This window comes from Parambassis ranga, chromosome 10 (assembly GCF_900634625.1).
Source record: "Parambassis ranga chromosome 10, fParRan2.1, whole genome shotgun sequence".
Taxonomy (NCBI): domain Eukaryota; kingdom Metazoa; phylum Chordata; class Actinopteri; family Ambassidae; genus Parambassis; species Parambassis ranga.
This window is the reverse complement of record NC_041031.1, coordinates 8,227,824-8,248,388: the sequence shown is the minus strand read 5'-3', so window position 1 is coordinate 8,248,388 and position 20,565 is coordinate 8,227,824. Positions and strand designations below refer to the sequence as shown.

General features: G+C 44.3%; 1 protein-coding gene across 2 annotated transcripts in view; it reads left to right on the top strand.

Annotated features, from left to right (window-relative positions):
- Positions 1–20,161, top strand: part of ppp2r2ba (protein phosphatase 2, regulatory subunit B, beta a) — a 31,846-nt gene extending 11,685 nt beyond the window's left edge. Inside the window, exons 1-10 of one of the 2 annotated variants that reach the window (XM_028415715.1) lie at positions 5,025–5,159; positions 12,056–12,153; positions 12,705–12,870; positions 13,716–13,828; positions 15,935–16,112; positions 16,307–16,471; positions 18,043–18,212; positions 18,761–18,852; positions 18,945–19,068; positions 19,287–20,161. In XM_028415715.1, the coding sequence (XP_028271516.1) occupies positions 5,090–5,159; positions 12,056–12,153; positions 12,705–12,870; positions 13,716–13,828; positions 15,935–16,112; positions 16,307–16,471; positions 18,043–18,212; positions 18,761–18,852; positions 18,945–19,068; positions 19,287–19,442 (1,332 nt within the window). In that variant the 5' untranslated portion in view covers positions 5,025–5,089 and the 3' untranslated portion in view covers positions 19,443–20,161. Of the gene's footprint in view, positions 1–5,024; positions 5,160–12,055; positions 12,154–12,704; positions 12,871–13,715; positions 13,829–15,934; positions 16,113–16,306; positions 16,472–18,042; positions 18,213–18,760; positions 18,853–18,944; positions 19,069–19,286 lie in introns of those variants that run through there. The other variant, XM_028415714.1, reaches the window with a different exon arrangement.
- Positions 20,162–20,565: the final 404 nt, after the last annotated feature.

Sequence of the window (20,565 nt, the reverse complement as noted above, 5' to 3'; positions counted from 1 at the left end):
AAATAGACATTGTATTAAATGACAATTAAATAAAGATTTTGTTGATATAAAATTTGAGCCATACAATCTTATATATTTCATTTTCTCCCCGGCCTTTGTCAGAAGCATTTTCTATTTGCTTCAGCGTCTGTGAAGAGCTGTCCGCGGTCCTGAACATAAGCTGTACCAGCTCCCTGGTCGTGTACAGGAGGAGGTGGCTTTGTAGTCACTCACTAACCTGCTTAACCTACTTTCTACTGCATGGCCGGGTCTTTCATCTGTCCACACAGAGGAAAGTGCTGTGCTGTAGGATAAATATAGCATACTTAACAACTCACACACACACAGTGTCCATCCAAGCTTTCCGTGCAACACAAATGCTGCTTCTGTATTCTTTCCCTTAGTGCGCCGCTGATCATTCCACTAATGAATCCCAGCTTTCCTCTGAACATGAACTCCCCATGTTCGTCCCATTAACCCAACTGGTAGAAAATGTGCTGGGACGTGCTTGAACCTTTATTGAGATGAATATGACCAAAATAATGACATTTAAAGATCTTAATTGTCCAATTATGTGGACAGCTGTTGTGCTGCATTGCAATGCCAGTTCAATTGCAGTTTCCTAGCAACCAGAGAGGTACAATACAATGATTTTCTGTTAAGTGGTATAATTTCCTCACAGCTAGACTGCACATATATGTTCCCAAAACAAATCCTCACTGTGCACATGTGTCTTCACCTTTAGGCAGTATGCTGCTTTATTGCGCATTGTACATTGTAAAGCAACATGTACAATGCAAGTGTGTTTTGTGATAAGGTAAACCTGCTGATGTAGACATCCAAATGGGTCAAATGTGTATGTCCTCAAGGTGTGTACATGGCATTGCTTTGCTGCTGGTAACAGAATTGTTTCAGTTGATTAATTTTCATCCAAAATGCTCCGTCCTGAGCTAATCATTGTACATGCATTCTTTTCAATTAATTTATTATCAAGGGAGGCACAGAGAGAAAGAGAGAGAGAGAGAGAGATGAGAGGGGGGGTTGGGGGAGGGGAATGGAGAGTCAGGGGGGAAACAGAAAATCCAATCCTGCTGGTCCGAAGTCTTGGAGCAATGGAGCATTAGTCTCATCCTGATGTAATTGGAATGACACCAAGAGTAAAGCCTGCTGATTTAGGGACAGCCTCTAGGCTTGATTTAATGCCCTCTACCAAAACTAAACATCCATCTTTTTATCTTTCTCTGCTTCCCTCTCCTAGGCCCTGCATTCTCCCTATCCCTCCCCCACCCTGTCTCGCTCTCCACTTATTCACCAGCTACTGCCATGCATCTCCATCTGTACTCTATTAACAGAACACTAGCAGCATTCTATAATATTTAAAGCCAGAAGGTTATATGCTCTCTCTTCAGTGAGTGCATTTTCCAGCTTTTTACTTGCTCCTTATGGAATTTACACACTTGAATGGCTGTGTTTTACTTTTTACAGGGGTTATGTGTTAACACTGAATAAATGTCTCCAGAGAAGAGAGTAAAGAAAGGGCAGGCAAAAGAAGGTGTATCCAGGCCAGGGAGCATCCTCCCCGGGGTTTGATGCTGCTCAGCCCCCTGACAGATGGACTGCCAGGCCAATCCTATTACCCCCATGTGTTTAGCTGCTCTTAATGCCAGGGTGGGTTGCATGGCTAATGTGAGGCAATGGTTGTTTGGAGAGAGAATCTCATGCTACAGAATGATTATTATCATCCTGATTTGTTTGATAACATGGAGAGGATCTAATACCAGTCAACAGGCAGTGGAAATTATGACCATGACGACTCTGTAGCCCGACTGGCTCACTCTGATAAAGCTTGGCTTGCTGAGGGATGTCATATATACCCAGATTAGATTTACTGTATATATTTTAGCAGAAGCTTCTCTTTTTACATAAAACATGTAATCTAAAACTATGCCTATACATTGATTAATCTGGTGCATGTTTATATCCTTAGAGTTAATTGTGTACATACAGAACATAAAAATATTCTGACATTCATTGTTTAAGTTGCATTGACTACAGCACTGGATCCTGTTTTGATCCCCATGCCCACTGTATGTTGACTATATCTAATATAAATAACTGTAGTATTTCATCCATAATTGATCCATTATTTATTCTGATAATAATAATAATCTCATATTTGTTGGGTTAACTGGATTAAAATAATCAATACCTCGGCCTGTTTAAATCTGAAATTATCCAGTGATCAATATCTTCCTGTAGTCTTGAGATATTGAGGTAATTTCAGTGAAGGTATAGATGTATAACTGTGCTGCACCCCTGCTTTGTGGTCAAATATCTACAGAGCGTGTGTACGTGTGTGTGCATGTATGTGTTGCTTGGTATGCAGACCACATCTTAGACCTACATGGGCTTCCCCAGGTCAAGCAATTACCACACATCAAGGAGAGCAATTGGCCATGACTAAAATATCATTGCCATGTGATTGTGTCCCTATGTTTGGTGCTGCTAGAACCTAATTTAACCCACTTTGTCCATACGATCGAGGAGAATTGAGGACACGCTCTCCAATTCCGGTGGCCCCCCGAGCATTTCCTACAAGTCTGACACACAGCAGCTGGGCTGTGGCTGCGCTGTCACTGGTCTCTTACCCAGCAGAATGGGGGTAATGAGGGAGAGAAGAGAGGTAGCAGAGGAGAACAAGTAGCTGGAGGTTTGGAGGAGAATGGTCGACATTAAATGAGCCATGGGGTGCAGAAAGTTGAGGCCTTGTGAGTAAATTCTTAGAAAATGTGTCTGCATCGACCTGTGGTTGCATCATGTGAGGTCACATTTTGAAGAGTGGAGAGAGTGGAGGGGGATGGGGTATGAAAATGAAATTGGGGTTAGGGCATATATGCACAGGGAATGAAGCAAAGGTAGGATGATATTAGAGAAGCAGCATTGATCCCAGGCTCAGGCGCCAAGCTGCCTTCTCCACTTATTCCTTCATTATACAGTCAAATATCTCTGTGCTTTTACCATTACTGCTCTTTGACTGTGTGCCTCATAATTTCCCCATCACCCCTAACAATATCTAACAAAACCCAGCCTCTCATCCATGCAGCTTCATTCTACTAAGCCCATTGTTTCACTGCTTCCATCTCAATTTCGTTTCGGCCTGCTCAGCTGTAACTTAGCAGAGTCTTTGTGGAAGCAGTGTGCTTCTTTTGTCCTCATGGATCCTGTTTAAATATTGATAGAGATGGGGAGCACAGTTGACCACTCAGTTATATCTAAGAGGGTCAAGGATGGCAGCATTTCTCTGCAGATTTCATTAGAGAAGCAAAGGACTGTAAATATGGAAACACGTGAATTGCAAGCTTCCACTCAGGCTCCGGCAGCCTTCATTATCCACCTGCATGGATAATGCCCCATAATGTATTCTGATTCAGATGGAGGTTGGAGGGTGATGGGGTATAAAATTGCATGTGTAGGAAGGCTCTGTTTTTTGGTGTAAGCATCATTCCTCCCTCACAGCCAGATCCCCATTAGCAGAGGAGCAGAGGATTGGATGTGCAAATGGTCCAGTGGATTAAAGAGCTAATGCATTTAGGAGAGGGAGGCTCCACAATCCCTTTACTATGTGTGTGTTGAGGCTCGGGCAGGGGAGATACCCAGTCCCTTTGTGGTACCAGGGGAGATTTAGGGTAAAGTGAGTAGATAAAGGCATAGATGCACTGCACCCTGATGCAGCACACACACACACACACACACATCAAAGATTATGACCAGAAGAATTCTGGTTGTGTGTGTGTGGTGTTATTAAACTCAGCATAGAAATTAGATCTTTCCAGAAAGAGTCTCAGACGGCAGCCTTACTAATCTAATTAATCAGCGTCTGGCTTTTTCATTTTCATCTTCTCTCTGTCTCTCTTTGCTTTCCTGTCTCCTTCACCTTTCCTCCCTCCATCTCACCTTCTGCCCTGATTTCTATGAGTTTCAACTCACAAATGTGCCATGTCATGCACTTCTTATAACATCTCTTATTAGGCTGCTGTTGTCTTCTGTCAGGGATGGGTCAGAGGATTCATTGCACCCTGTGCTGTGATAATGTACATAGATGCATCTGCAGCAGGGTGGTGAGGTGGTGATACAGGATCTACCAAGCTTAAGAGGCAACCTGCTATAAGGCCATAAGGCAGCTGTCAGCTTTACAGGCACAAACCTTGTTGGTGGGTGAACAGATTCTGAAGTCTGTGCTGGTGGAGATTCGACTGAGCGTCACATTGGCTGCTGCTGCTGGTGTGTGTGTTTTTTTCTTTTAAAGAGATAGCTACCAGGCAGCAGGGAGGGGTCCTCCGCTGCTGAAGCGCATCAGCAGCGACAGCACAGTGTGTAGCCACAGTACAGCCCTGCGCTATCCGGCACAGTGAGTCAGCTGAGCTGCTGCGATTGCAGGCGGCGGACCGGTCCGATGAATGAATGAGGGCGAGAGAGAGAGGGAGGGAGAGAGAGAGTGAGAGGGAAAGAGAGAGAGAGAGATACCCTGCACGACCTGGAGACAGAGAAGCGAAGATGCAACTCTGAAGACATGGAACTGCTGAGGTGATCTGAGCAAGCTTGTTGACGCATAATCCCGCCCGCCCCGCTGGCACTGGGAGGGGGAAAATCGAGCCTGCCTTAACTCAATCCTCCCAAAGAGATTGACGGAGTGCGCTGCTGCTGTTCCTGCCGGTTCAACCCATGAGAAGACGCTACATTTCTTCAGTTTTTGACCAGCTGTGCTAATTCTTTGAGGCGATTATTTTTTTTTCTGGACACACATACGACTCTATGACTTGTCTGAAGGAGGACTTGATGCGCTGTAATAATTAGGCCATTAAATCCTCCGTTGGAATCGACACTGTCACTGCGTCGCGGGCTGTTCTCTTGGATGCGTCCTGAGGTGTGGACAGGACTTACCCGCGCTTCATCGTCATCACAGGTATTTGATCGGGATTGTTGTTGATTACACCGGAGATCTGGAGCCATGACAGGCCCCCCGCTGGTCCCACAGCCCGCCTGCTGACGGTACCGGGCAGGATGGGAGCAGGTCTGCCACTTTCAGGATCTGGAACCACCCGATTTATCAATGGAGGAAGAGAGTGACACCCGGAAAATTAACAACAGCTTCCTTCGCGACCATAACTATGCAACCGAAGGTATGACAAAAATAAGACAAATGTCAGCTGTTTGACACAGTAAATAACCTGAGGCTGTAGCCAAAGGGATGCTAACTCACTTCTATCACAGAAAACACACAAAAGGCTTGTTTGATTAAAGAAATCTTTAGATTGTTGTTGGGTTTTTTTGTACTTTTTTTATCACCACGAGTTGCATAAGGCACATTTAATCACACTAGACACGCTGTAAGCTGATATAAAGTGGAATTAAGGTCTGGTCATTCTTCGTGAATCAGCCTTGTGGTGTCAATAACTGGAGACGATGAGGTGGCTTAATCATGCTCAATCATGCCCTCACCTGCTATTTTAACGGGGAGGTACTGATCAGAGGAATCATGATATTATGGGCAGCATGGGGTTAAATCCCCCTGCTGCTGCTGCTTAATGAACATGTGATGTTAAAAATGTATTTTCTTCTCTGTTCACTTGTTGAAAAAGCAAGACAGGGAAGAGGAAGGTGGCCTAATTCTAGGAGGCAGCACAATGAAATATGGATCCCCCCTCTCTCTGCCACACACACACACACACACATTTTTTTACTGTACATCCTCATAACCACGCACTGAACAATGGTTTTCTGCAGCTATAAATGCTGCTGTGTTTCCTCCTCATTGACCACACATCAGCCTTCTCATCATCAACCTGTTAACTGACTGATGTTTAATAACTCCCATATGTTCCACCTCTTAGCTCAACCTGTCCCCTGCAAGCTACTTAGATCACTGATCAGCATAAAACATTGATTTACATGCTAAATTATAATTTATTTCATGCCACACTAACATAGTTCCCATTGACTTAATGGATATATGGGCTTTAAACAGCTAGATCAACATACATTACATCTTATGGACACAGCGATTAAACCATCTTCCCATTCATTATTTGAATGATTTATTAACTGTGCATGGATTTATTTGCAGAGATGTCAGTTGTATAAATAGTCTCTGGAAAAGCCTTTTATTTTTTCACACTAGACACATTTTAACCACCCACTTACCATAAGGTTTGGAATAAGACAAAATCAGACCATTTTTGTTTGTTTTTAAATTTGAAACATGACAGAGGACACAATACTCCACCAGAATAGAGCAGAGTAGAGGTTGTTAGAGGGTATGTGTGGCTGCAGGGTGGGTCAGAGCCACCACAGCGTCTTCCAGCTCAGGTTACAGATGCCACTGCAGGCTGGAGGAGAGACGAGGCATGAAAGTCTTTATGCTTTCTCTGCTCCTTTTCCTCTTTGTTGTTTTTCTTCATTCAAATGCAGGAGAGCAGCATCATTCGATGAGCTCCAGCACCTTTTAGATGATTCCCTGTCACCGTTAAACACACAGTCAGTGGTTCACAGCCAAAGGAAGTGGAGTGGGGGGTGGGAGTAGATGTGATGGATATATTTGTTTGATGTGTGTGCTGAGATGAGAAACAGGAGGGAATCTTCTTCTCCTTGTCTCTCCTGTCTCTGTCTCACTCTGTCTCATTCATTACATCAGGAGAAAGTGGATGAGTTACACAGATTGTAAAATCTGTGTCTCCTCAAAGAAGAGGACTGTCTAGTCTGAGGCCCATCTGTGCTTTACAGATGTCTACTTTTGTTATTTTTTATTGCTGTAATTTATGACTGATCGTCACACTTCATAGATCATGAATAAGAGTGTGTGTGTGTGTGTGTGTGTCCTTTCGTTCTCTCACTCCTAAGTGCTATGAAGTCAGTCTGCAGCCAAAGATCATGTATGCCTGTGTCGGGGTCTGTCACCTATCTTCATAAATTCAACATAAGTGCACATCAGGCCCAGTCCATTCAGAATACACATGCTCACACACACACACAGGTTCTCCATGTGCAGCAGCAGAGCTGGTAGAGGGATTCCCTCAGGCTGTGCTTGACCACTATCGCAGGAAATTTTAATGATGTCACTCATGCTGACCTTTGCCTTTCACCAATCCCATGCCTCACTGGGTGTGTGGGCAGTTGCATTGACTGTGTGTACACGCTCACTAATGTCTTGTGGTCATCCATATTCAAGTCTCCTCAACCCTAAAGTTTCCAGAGACATCACTATCAAGATACGCTCTGATTTGCATTCAGCACATGACACGCTGCTAATGGTGACAGGAGGCATGATTTGTGTTTCACTGTAGTTGACTGTGTGTTTAGACTGTGGGCTGGTCTCATTTCCATAATGACTTCCATCTTGGATGTTTCTGTAATGGATGAAATTATCAAATAGAATCTCAGCGGCCGTGTTTAAACATATACATAGCTTTCCTGCTGTGAGGCAAGAGCTATCGTAACGCCTGCTTTGGTATTGATTTCTGGTCTTTTACAATTGAGTCACTGGAACAATGACCTAAAGATCTATTGGTACAGCATGTAATCCTGCTCTGCTCTCCCCTACCCCCTCTACTTCACCTTACATCTCTTGCGCTCTCTCTGCTCTCTGCTGTTATACGTCTGTCTGATGCTCGTACAAGCTTGTGTGTGATGTGACCTCTCTAGCACAGCTGAATACTGATGCATTCCCGTAACACAGCCTTTATAGCTGCTGCTGATGAGAGGAGAGGTTGCACGGTTGCCTGTGCCAAGGCAAACGGCCTGGGGCCACACTTTAGGACCCCGGCATAAAAAGACTTAGCCTACCATACCCTCAGGTCCCATCCATTATTCACTATGAAACACTCAAAACGCCGAGCCCCACCCCGCCACATAGTGCAAGAAAGATAATGTGTATGTGCTTGTGTATGGGGGTGGTGGAAGCTTAATGGCAAGCTGTGAAGTTGGGGCGAGTCACACTCCTTGTTCAGCAGCTGCTTTCATCCCCTGATTAGCTTCTTATTAAGTCTGCACCACCATGAAAATTTAATGAGAATTTATTAAAGAATACCCGTGGTGTTGCTACTGTAGGATGATTACAAAAATATCCTATTTTTCAACGGTTGTACGGCTTCCTGGTCAGTGGATGAGTTCATGCTGTGATAGATCTACGATGTACGAGTCATTCAGTGCAAAGCTAGCCTGAAGGCTAAGCAGTGGTTGACCTTTCGGGACTTTATAATGGCATACATTTGTAAGTTTTGATAGCTAATTCCAGTGTTCTGTCGAGATAGAAGCATCAAATGAAATGCTTCATTGTTCAGTGATAAGGTCACCAAAAACACAGGATTTTGGTCTGTACGGCAGTCTAACAGCCTTGAAAACAGGAAGATGAAAGGAATGGCACCAAAGCAACACAGGCAGACAGACAGACAGAGAGTGCCAGCTCTTGTTTTGATGGTGGATTATAATTCTACGCGCCCTTCCACCATCCCCCTCTCAATTTCTGAAAGAATACCAAATAACGAGTGTTTGAAAAGACTCCTCTTGGTATTCAGGCTCGCAGGAGTAGAACACTCATTTCACTCACCAGCTCACCTCACTTTCTGTTTCGTCTTGTCCTGTGTTGTGTCTGTAGTCAGATGTGTGCCACAGCGATGTGTTAATGAAGTGTGAGAAGTGAGGCAGTAACACGTCTCGCCCATTTCACCCTCAACTCCCTGGAGTGAGGGGATACAAAAAAAATCACACACACACTCGATAGATACATGCACAAAAGAATACACACCAATGCAGAAAATCACACAACACACATACACACACCCTGTCTCAGTCTCAAGGGGCTGATCCTGGAGAAACCAGGTTAATTAGCTTGTTCACTCCAGATCTTACAAAGACTCCTGCTCTTCAGATGAAGGGAGCTGCATTGTGCTCTGTTGCTTTATGTGCAGCTAATAAAGCCTAATAAACCCTTAATCATATGACTGGGTACAGGATCAGTAGGTAGCCGGGTTTATTCAAAATTTTGATTGATCTGCATTGTTGGTGGTGTGAATGAAGTCGTTATCAGGTGCTTATTCAGGACAGAAATGGTCTTTGTGCATAGAATTTGTGATACATGCGTGTTCCTAGAACAAACGAAATGCAGACTGGTACATTTTGTCGACTATCAAGACCGTCATGTGGAAGAGAGTGCTAGAATGGACATGAATTATCCCCCAGCCTGATCCTTTGACGCAGGCAGCTCAGCACAAGTGTCTTAATCCTCTCCTCTCTTCATCCAACGCTAACAAAGTTTTGCACGACACCATGTTGCTTACGTCCCTCCCTCTACCTGGAATTACTGCACACCACTTATGCAACTAGCTTTCCATGCAGGCACACCACTTTTGGGTCTGTGTGTCTTACACAACCCGCAAATACCGCTGAATCAGGCCACAGATTCGTTTTGTTGTCGTTTGTTTTTTCTCTCCTTGATAGGATTAGATGTTGTCTAGAGGTTATCCCGGGTGCTCCTGTTTTGGTTCTGTGTCTGATGATTCTATACATGTTTTATAGAGCTATTTGGGGCAACAAACATCCTTGGCCAGACCTCTCCCTTCACTAACACTAATAGTTTTAGTGGTCCTTTCTGTCATGCGTGATTTGTTGCATCCTATAAATACATCCTCTCCCCCTTCCCCTTGTTGTTCCCTGTGTTTCTGGCTCCTCGTACGTGGTTTTCATTCCAGAATCAATGCACATCTATGTTTCCATCCAGCGGCTTTGACTGCCAATTCTATATTGCATGCTGAAGGGGGTTATTGAGGATCAGACTCGATGAATAGAAACAGATAAGAGCTGCATCCATGTTTTAATTCAGCCGTACAGACACACATTTAGAGCAGAATGCTTGTCTGTGTTATTACTGGTGATGGATGTGTGTTATCTCAAGCATCCCTCTGATCGGGAACCGCTGACCTGTCTTTGTCAGACCTGGCTGGTCACAGGATTTATGGGCATTCATCTGGTTATGGTCTGCTGATGAAGCTTTGTGTGTGTGTGGGAGAGACACACAGAGTGTGTTTCTAAGTACACATTTGATCAGTCTATCTTGACCTCACTGTGAGGCAACGTACTAAAAATGTCATCTGATGCAAGCGGAAATCATGCAGCAGACCACACCCACTTGCAACCTGCTAATCAATGTGCTGCCTATAATGAAATTTCGGTTGCGGCTGCAAAGATTGCGCTGTCTAGTTTGAATTCATTTGCATGAGGAAAAACTCATTTAGGGAAGCATTCCATCACATTACAGCTTCACTAAATCTGCATGGCTGATCATTCCGAGAAATGATTGAAGGATGTACTGGTGTGTAAACTTGTTAAATGGCATCCATCAATTACTGTTTCTCCTCAGTGACTTAATGTGATGATGATGAGGGAAGGGGAGAGAGGGAAGGATGAGAGACCCACACAAAAAGAGAGGAGTGTGAAGGACAAAAAGAGAAAAAAAAAACGACTTTGATTCAGGAATGCTGACTGCTAAGCCGATTCTGCTCGATTCACACCAGCGGCTTCAGCTTGATTGTGCTGGGGAGGACACTGTTGTGTGTGTGTGTATGTGTGTGGGCGGGTGGGGGTGGGGGGGGGGGTTGCACGATATCTACAGACAGTTTCTTTTTTTGCATGTGTGTGCACTAGTGAAAGACTGCATGCAGCAACACTATTGGTGTGGCAGAGGGATTCTCCCAGGCTGTAATTAGGTCAGACTTTGTCCTGTCTGTGAAAGGTTATTAGTTCCTACACTCAAATATGATTAGTGCCCCCCCCCACCTCATGTCATTATAAACACATGGCTGTAAAAAAATCCCTCTGGTGTCATCTGTGAATGTGACTTTCTGCCTAAACCATTTCACTGAAACAAGGCCAGGACACACACATACACATAGCCTATACATGAAGACGTGATGCTTAGTCATTTCCACTGTGCACAACAGCTTTATGTGCAGAGAAGAGACTGTCTACAGGGACTCCATTGTCTGAAGTTGTGTGCTGCATTGAACTGCACTTACTCCCCCAGATGCAGTAGCAGCTTTTCACTCTATTGCAGCACTCTCTCTGTCTGCTGAATTACAGCTAGCATCAGCAACTAAGTCTGAGAGCTATTGGCACAACCACACTCACACACACACACACACACATATCCTCCTGACTGCCGCTAGAGATGGAAACGGTCTCCATAGCAACATTCCCCTCTCCTGTTCAGAGCTCCACCAGTAGCAGGTCCACAGAGGGCGTGGGGGGTACAAAACAACAAGCTCTCTCTCTTTCTCTCTCTCTCTCTGTATTTAATAATATTGCCACTGTTAAGCAGAGGGCTAGCCTCTGCTGTGGTGTGTAAGACAGACATTATGCTATGCATTATTTGCCTGGGGCTGTATAATAATTACAGTCACCATTAGCCTCTCCTAAATCCAGGCAGATGTATGTCTATGAGGAGGAGAGGAAAAGCTACCTTAAGGGTAGGTGTCTGTTATTTATTTTTTTTATACTGTAGTTAAATTATGAATGTTAAAAAAGGCATTAAATCTACTTTTTTTTATTATCCTGTTGCTTTGCACTGATGCAGAGCATTTAAAATATATGCTGCCAAAAGCCGTCATAAGCGTTATGAATGTGATGGAGCAGGAGAGTCACTGAACAGCATGGGGTCCCATACAGGAGTAGATAGATGAATGACATTATTAGTGTGGCGGCAGTGTCCTTAAAAAGCGACAGTGCAATTACATGACACAGATTGGCTCACTTCAGTCAGACAAGAGGCTAAATTATCATGCAGTGACACACCCAGTGGTTTCTCCTAACCTATATTTCACCAAACTGGGGTATCTGTGCTCAAGAGCCCTCTGTGGGTTTTTCACAAAATCCCCCTCCCTTCTCCTGATGTGTTTTCTAGAATCCAGCTTACCCACTCTCTCTGAAACAGTCTTCTTTTTTTTGCCTGTCTGATACTTTGACAGGTTTGTTCACATCCACACACTGACATTTTCTCCCCCTTTCTGCTCTGCTTCCTGTGTTGCAGCTGACATTATCTCAACGGTGGAGTTTAACTCATCGGGGGAGCTGTTGGCTACCGGGGATAAAGGAGGCAGAGTGGTTGTCTTCCAGAGAGAGCAGGAGGTAGGAAATGCCAACAATGCAACACTAATTACACTGCCCTTCTGCTAAAAGGAACTGACAGCCTTGAAACATTAAAGCTGGATTGTTTTTGAATAACTAGGTAACCATTGTCTGGAAAATCAACTGCATCTTCCTAAAAATTATGAGCTTTGGCTGCAACATCTTATATTACACAGCTGGCAAGGTTTTTAGACACAATAAATAAATATGAGGAATGTGTGCCAATGGTACAAATCCAGAGCTTTACATCTCATGTAATGGAGTTGGTTACTTTTGCTCCGATATGTGCTGCATATTAATACTGCATCTTAGAGCATTTACCACCAAAAGCTCAGTGGCCAGGTATTTGGTCCCATAAGTCTGTATTGGAGAAATTAAAAACTGTACCTTTTTATGACTTTAGATCAAAAGTTAGGAGTTCCCCAAAACACTTGGGTCTGTAAATGCCTTTAGATGCTGTGGCTAAAATGTTTACAAAGGAAAATGTGTACATTGAAACCCCTTTTTAAATAAACAGGCTAGTGTGTTTCATTTTAATTTTTTTCCCACAGAGTAAAAGCCAGCCCCAGCGTCGAGGGGAGTATAATGTTTACAGCACATTCCAGAGCCACGAGCCGGAGTTTGACTACCTGAAGAGTTTGGAGATAGAGGAGAAGATCAACAAGATCAAATGGCTTCCTCAGCAGAATGCAGCGTACTTCCTGCTTTCCACCAACGGTCAGTCAAATGTGCAGGAGCAACACAAAGATTGTCAAAGTGACCCACAATCCTTTGTTGTGTCAATGATAGTGTTAGCACATTTAGCAAAATTCATCATCTCAGTGCATAATAGTCAGATATGGAGCTGATGTGATCATATCACCACATGAAAATGTCTTTTTAGCTGTGTTTGTGTACCCATCGGTGTACTGCTTCGCCAAACAAAAGCCACCAACAGAGGTTTCAGATTAAGGACTTCATTGCAGCAGCAAGAGCACACACACATTCACACATATCAAAGTATGTACCACCACATGCACATGCACAATAGCTGAAACAGACACACACACACACATCAGCAGAGAGACGTCTTGCAGATTGTGAGCTTCATGCATGGCTGCTACAGAAGTGCTAGCGGTGGCTGGAGCAGATGGTGGAGGGTCCTGTGGCGATGGCCTCGTTGCTCTGACACCAATATTCACAGCGGAAATTAAAAAGAAAAAAAAAAGAAGCGACAACCTGACTGCTGCTGCCATCCACTTCACTAGACCGAGAAGACGAGATGTAACTGGTGTTTTATGTGATGCAGAATTGAAAAGCGCCCAGATGGCTTTTGCTGGTGGAGCGTACACTGCTGCAGGGAAATGTAGTCAACTTGTAGATTGATATCAGTGACATCAGAATCTACACAGGAGCCGCGATTCATCATCCTCGCTGGCTCCTGCCCAGCTACATGCCAGATTGGCTCCCCAACCCCCCGCATCCATCTTGTATCTGAGATTCGCTGTAGTGAGCCATGATCTAACTGTAGTTTCTTTTTTTGTATTTGCCTGTGTGTGTGTGTGTATGTCCATCCAATTCAGACAAGACAGTGAAGCTGTGGAAGATCAGTGAGAGGGACAAGCGTCCGGAAGGCTACAACCTGAAGGATGAGGATGGACGGATCCGAGACCCATCGACCATCACCTCACTACGGGTAAGAAGTCACAAAACATCAGCATTACACTTACGTTATCGAGAATAACATCAGCCACGTTGTCACATACATTATGGTAAATGGTCCAATTCACATGATGTGAATTGCATGGTGTGTTTAAAGTTAAAATGGAAAATGACATGCTAAAATAGCTAAAAACAGGGACATTATGGGATTATGGTCACTTGTAGTAACATATAGCATATAGAATAACTCCAGTATGACAACTGATTAATGTTGGTTTGTACCCACCCCAGCTCAATGACATATTCTTTAAATGTATGACAGGTGCTCCCTGCTCTCTGAATGACCCCAAAGATGCACATCACCCCTGGTTCAGTGCTAGTCCAGGGCTTTTGTTCCATGTCTGACACCTCTTCTCCAAAGCTCTTCCCTTCTGTTCCCTTCACAGTATCAACTGTGCAATAAATGCTAAAATGCTACACAATAGAAGAAAAACACAAAATTCACCAGTGCCTCTGGAAAGGCATGCACACCAGAATACTCTGGTGTCTAAATAAGAGTTCAGATAAGCTGATTAAATCAAAATGTAGCATTCAGCCCACATGCTATGATAGCCTTTAATCCCACATAAACTTCTTAGCAGCACAAACTATATAACTGTGACTGTCAGAGTTTTCTTTTTCCACTCTAATACACACTAAACATCATATCCTCAGTGTAAATACAAATAAACATCATCCAACATACTGTCTTAAACTTATAACAGAAAGAAAGTGCGATCAATATGTGCACTGAGATGAACACCATAAAGGGATCACCCGCTCCCTCTCCCTCATTCTTATCACTACCTATTTAATTTTCACACAGGGGTGGGGTGGGGGGCAGTGTGTGTGTGTGTGTGTGTGTGTGTGTGTATCTGCCATAGCAGATTAGTGCTGTGTTCAGCTTGTCTGTCCCTCTTTGTCTGGCTGGCCAGGGGATCATAGCAACCTGGAGGACAGGCCGGGACTGTGGCAATCCTGTTTAGAGGCTGTGAAATCTGTGCGGGAGGTGGGGGGGGGGGGCAGGCAGTGGAGAAGAGGGAGGGACATAGAAATATTAGTCCAAATAGAACCAAAAAATCAGAAACAGATATGACGTGTGATGATGTTCTATTTATTCTGTAGTATGTATACAGTGTGGTCTGTATGTGATTTATTTATGTGACTCACTGGTTTACAATGGGAAACTGCTTTTAAGGTCCTGAGCGTACTATATTGTGTTTTAAATATTATAATGAAGACAAATATTAGATTATGGTGAAGGTGAACTGAACAATGTAACTGTCAGTGTTTGGAGGTTATGGGTTAATATGGTCCATGTCTCTCTGGACAGCCAGTGAAAGACATGGAAATAAAGTGACACCCATGGAGATACAGCAGCCTACTGGGCTGCCATGTCTCTCTGTCAGTGCCAGCAACGGACCAGAGAAAAAGGGAAGAAGCAGTCGATTTGTTCTCCTCGCTCCCTCCCCTCTCTTCTCTCTTTGTCTGGGTTTTATCTGGCCAACGGGGGGCTGCATGCAGACTGGTGCTGGGTGTCTTTGAAGCCCGAGCTGCACTGCGTAGCTGTGTGTGTGTGTGTATGAGCTCATCTTAATTCTGTAGAGTTCAGTTATCATTCCTCAGCAGGGCCTAGCGATGCCCTCGGGCCATCTCTTTTTCCACCTTCTTCTCAGCTTACTCTCCTTTTTCTTTCTATCACACACACAAACAAGAAAACTGGACTGACTTATTCAGCACTTACACAAGGAAGAGAAAGGAGGGGGGGCGGGATCAGTGAGTAGCTGTGCAGCAAACAGATATTCACAGTCTGATTGAACCAGCTCATCAAACAGCCCCGGAGCCCATCAGTTTCTGTCTCTGTTTCATTAAGATTTGTGGAGTAAATGTCAAATGAATCCCTGGAGTCATCCAGTTGTCACACACATACACACACTCCATGACACAAAACGCATGCACACATTTGCATGCACATTTACACACCCATGAGGTAAATATCTAGGATGGTATCTGTGAAGCCGGCTTTAATAATGTATCGGTGTTTCAAAGCCTTTAAGATGAATTGTCTTTTCTTCCATTTGTTCCAACTGAACACCTAAAGGTGCCGGTGCTGCAGCCTATGGATTTGATGGTTGAGGCCACAGCCAGACGTGTATTCAGCAATGCCCACACCTACCACATCAACTCCATCTCTGTCAACTCTGACCTTCAGACCTTCATCTCCACTGACGACCTCCGGGTGAACCTGTGGAACCTGGAGATCACTGACCGCAGCTTCAGTATCCTATTGCTTGGCTTGCTTTTATTATTGTGAAAGTGAAAACACGATACCAACAAAATACTGTTTAGTGTTGTTTTTTTTAAATCTAACACTGCATGTGTTGTCATACAGTCACTGTCTCTGCAGCCATCTAATGGAGAAGTACATTGCAGTTATTTTAAAGGAGTCGTTTCCTTAATGTTCGTCTCTCAGACATCGTGGACATCAAACCAGCCAACATGGAGGATCTGACAGAAGTAATCACCTCAGCGGAGTTCCATCCGCAGCAGTGTCACACCTTTGCCTACAGTAGCAGCAAGGGCTCGATACGTCTGTGTGACATGAGGCAGGCTGCACTCTGTGACAGGCATTGCAAATGTGAGTTCCAGCGCAGTGCATCATGGGAAAGCATGACCAAAGTGTCGTAGCCAGCAAAACATAAAAAAACAAAGAATAAAAATAGAAAACAAGAGAGCAGCATAGAAGAGAAAATCTTTCAACAATATTGACACCCACCCAATTCACTCTGCTTCAGCTCTACCTTTGTACGACTGTGACATGCAGTCCTTTCCCTGCTCAATACACCTAGCCAGATAACCCATCAATAACTCTCGTAGCATGTCTCAAACAATGAATGTCCTTCTCTTAAGCTTAACATCACATGCACACACTTTGGTTGAATGAATAATGAATTCATTGACATTTTCGCTGGAAAATCAATGGCCTAAGAGCAATCACATTAGTCCCTCATGGACACACCTTGTTGCTCGATAATGTCACTCATTTCCTCAGACATATTGATGTGTCCACTGGGCCGTGTCGGCCTGTTGAATTTCACATGAGCATTTGAGGGTTAAAAAAAGAAGTTTGGATTTGGGGTTGATTTTCACAGCAGCTTTTCATTCCTGGACACACACACACAGGCGGAGTAGGCAGGTGCTCTCCATAGCCTCAGGCTCATCTACTCTGACAGTACATGAATGTGCATGACTCAAAGCGACGTATGACGCCTTCCCTCCCATCTGTGGCACACCTGACTTCTTGTATACACAACGCAAACCTGCAATCATACTTTATCTCCCTGCATACCAATAAATCAGTGGCGCCGCTGGTATCAAGCAGTGTTATAGCGAGGATGGATGGATGGTTTGGGGAGGGTTGCCAAAGCGTTAAGCCTCAGGACAGAGCGAGAGGGACCAAACACACTCCCCCCGGCAACTCCCCAGGGACCCTATTATGCACCCCTGGAGTGGGACGGGAGGGAGGGCAGGGACGCACACACATGCATATATACATGCACACACTGCACACTCACTTATTCACAAACACTCGTGCACTGGCACACACACTCATACAAATCCAGCAGGGCTCATATGGGCCCAGCACTTTGACATTGATTTGTTTTTCTTATCCCTTCCTCATCCCACAATTTTTTCATCTCTCACGCTGCAGCGCTTGTTAGACTCCCCATTGACACATCACAGAGCGATTCTCCAGGCCTCAGCTGAGGAGGAGGGGAAGGAGGGAGCGAAGGGGAGACTGTTGGGGTGGGGGCATTTTGGAGAGAAAGAGAAGATGGTGGGGAGGTAAAGAGGAGGAGGAACAATAACTTGACAGCTAACGCTGGAATGCCTGGCTCTTGTCCCCAGTGTGTTGGCCTGCACACAGATCAGCAGCTGCCAAAATCAATATGAATCATAACCAATATTTACCCACCATGCTGACCCAAGACTGTCCCCCTAAACACACAGATAATTCCGTAAAGAGATGCAGCTGCTGCAGCAGACCCGGCATCCTGGGCATTGTCATGGCTGTTATTGCCTATTTTAATGACATACCCCCCACCCAAACCAAATCTGTGTTTTTTTTTCTCACTGCATTTTGTAGGTGGGCTGACTTCCTACAAATGTTTAAATTCTTTTTCTCTGTTTTTTGCCTTTCATTTGTAGATTTTGAGGAGCCGGAGGATCCATCCACTCGCTCTTTTTTCTCTGAAATCATCTCATCCATCTCAGACGTTAAGTTCAGCCACAACGGACGCTACCTGATGACAAGGGACTACCTCACTGTCAAGGTGTGGGACCTTCAAATGGAGAACAGACCACTCGAGACATACCAGGTACGCTGTCATCGCACTTTTATTTGACTGCTGGATTATATTCAGCTGCTTGGTAAATAATGGTTGGGTCCAGATCAAATCAAAATATATTGATTTCAGGCTAATCACTCAACATAATCCTGTTCCACTGTCATCCTGCCGATCTGTAACTGTGTCATCTTTAGCAATTACCACAGGGGGGCTTATTGAGCTGACTGTCCGTGGGAAGACAGATAGTGTTGGTGCTGATACAGCTTGAAGGGCAAAACCTCCCACCATGTGGTCACTAGGGTCAGAGCTTCGCTATCTGATCAGGGGAAGCCATCTTAGGGCAGGTCATGATTGATAAGACCATCAGCTGTGCTCAAGGGATTCTCAGTCCAATTCCACTTCGACTCCACCTGCTACCTAACATCTTAGCGTAGGTCACCGGGTCTTCAGGGATTACTGAAAGTAGAGCATATGGTCATGCAGCATATGCATGCATGGTTTCCCAGAGAAAGTCGCTGTGGTGAACTTTAGATGCACCAAAGACTCACAAAATAACCACGCTCTGGTTTCATTTTCAGGTTCATGACTATTTACGAGGCAAACTTTGTTCTCTATATGAGAACGACTGCATCTTCGACAAGTTTGAGTGTGTCTGGAATGGTTCAGACAGGTGAGGCTTCTTCTCAGCCAAATCAATCATCAGTAAAAATACAGCATGTAAATCCACTGCTCTCCATAATCATCCACTCTGCTTTCATTCAGTGTCATAATGACTGGCTCCTACAACAATTTCTTCCGAATGTTTGACCGGAACACGAAACGTGACGTCACGCTGGAAGCATCCAGAGAGAACAGCAAACCCAGAGCTATTCTGAAACCTCGCAAGGTACAACTACAGCATTAATGGAGGCAACAACTAACAGTTTTCACCATTAATCACTTACTAATACATTTTCTCTAGTACTATCTTGAAGCTGACTTAACAGGTGCTAGCTAGTGTGAGAATTTAAAGAAAGTCACATTGATCAGTCGTAGAGGGATCACCTCTTAGCTAGTTTTACATTACTGATTTCACAACAAATGGCTCCTCTTCCTGTCCTCCAGGTGTGTGTAGGTGGGAAACGGCGTAAGGATGAGATCAGCGTAGACAGCCTCGACTTCAGTAAGAAGATCCTTCACACAACGTGGCACCCTCATGAGAACATCATCGCTGTAGCGGCCACCAACAACCTCTACATCTTTCAAGACAAAGTCAACTAAAGGACAGTCTGCCCCCTGCTGACCCCCGACCCCGCACAAGCGAGGGGCTGCCATCTTGAATTCCCAAGCTCTGCTGAGGAAGTGCAGAGATGAGTATCCAGAGGAAAGTGTGAACTTTTGGAATGTGAGAAATGGAAATGGATCTGGATACAGCTTAAGGAAGTGAAATCAAGAATGGACTTTCATTCTTCAATTTGACTTCTAATTTAATTTATTTGTGGACACATGTGGACACATGAAGAACTGAATCCTGTGCATTTATGCAACAAGAGGATTGCTGCATGATTCATATGATGTAGCAGCCCTCTGGACCCTGAAGAAAAGGGCACGTGTGGGCACACTGAACATAAAACAGAGCACACAGACAGAAACCAAGCATACATGATGGTGGCTCATTGTCATGTAGCAACAGTGCCCCCTGTCTTTCAATCTGCTCATGCTACGGTGCATGTGATTAACCCTGCAGCCTCTGAGGTAGAGTTTTGGACAGAAGAGGAAGAGACTGTTAATCTTTGACCCCAGAAACTGAGCGTTCTCTCTGCCTGTGACGCAACACAGTCAGTCTTTCTAGTACCAATGTTGGTCTCCTTGGTGAGACGGGTGTAGTCTGTAATGTGAATGAAGCCCTACCGGGCTGTGTTTTATTTAACGCTGTTGTTATGTTGAGTCCTTCTCTTGGTCAATGAGTCTGTTTAGAAGCTGTGGTGCCTTCTTTTGGTATGTGGGGGTTCGACATAGTGGGTGAGGGAGGGGTGTGGGTGGGGGGGTTGAGCTGAGTACCAGGTGGGAGTGTGAATGTTTCAAATGAAATGTTAACTTAGGATTTTCTTTTTCTTTTTTCTTTCTTTCTTTCTCTGTAAACAAAAACAAAAAAAGCTCCATGACACAGGTCCCAAATGGAAAAAGTGTTTGAAATGATGTAGAGTACATTAAAGCACCAGTTACATGCTTGTGAGCTCAGGAGAGGACGCTGTGATATGTACAAAGTAATGTTTGCTCTCACATTGCAGTCAGCAGTTTGCAAGAGATACGACAAAGCCACATTGATTTGTTTTTTTTTTGTTTTTTTTTCAATTTTTTTGCTGAAAAAAAAGTTCTTGTCACATTTTTAACTTATTTGTAT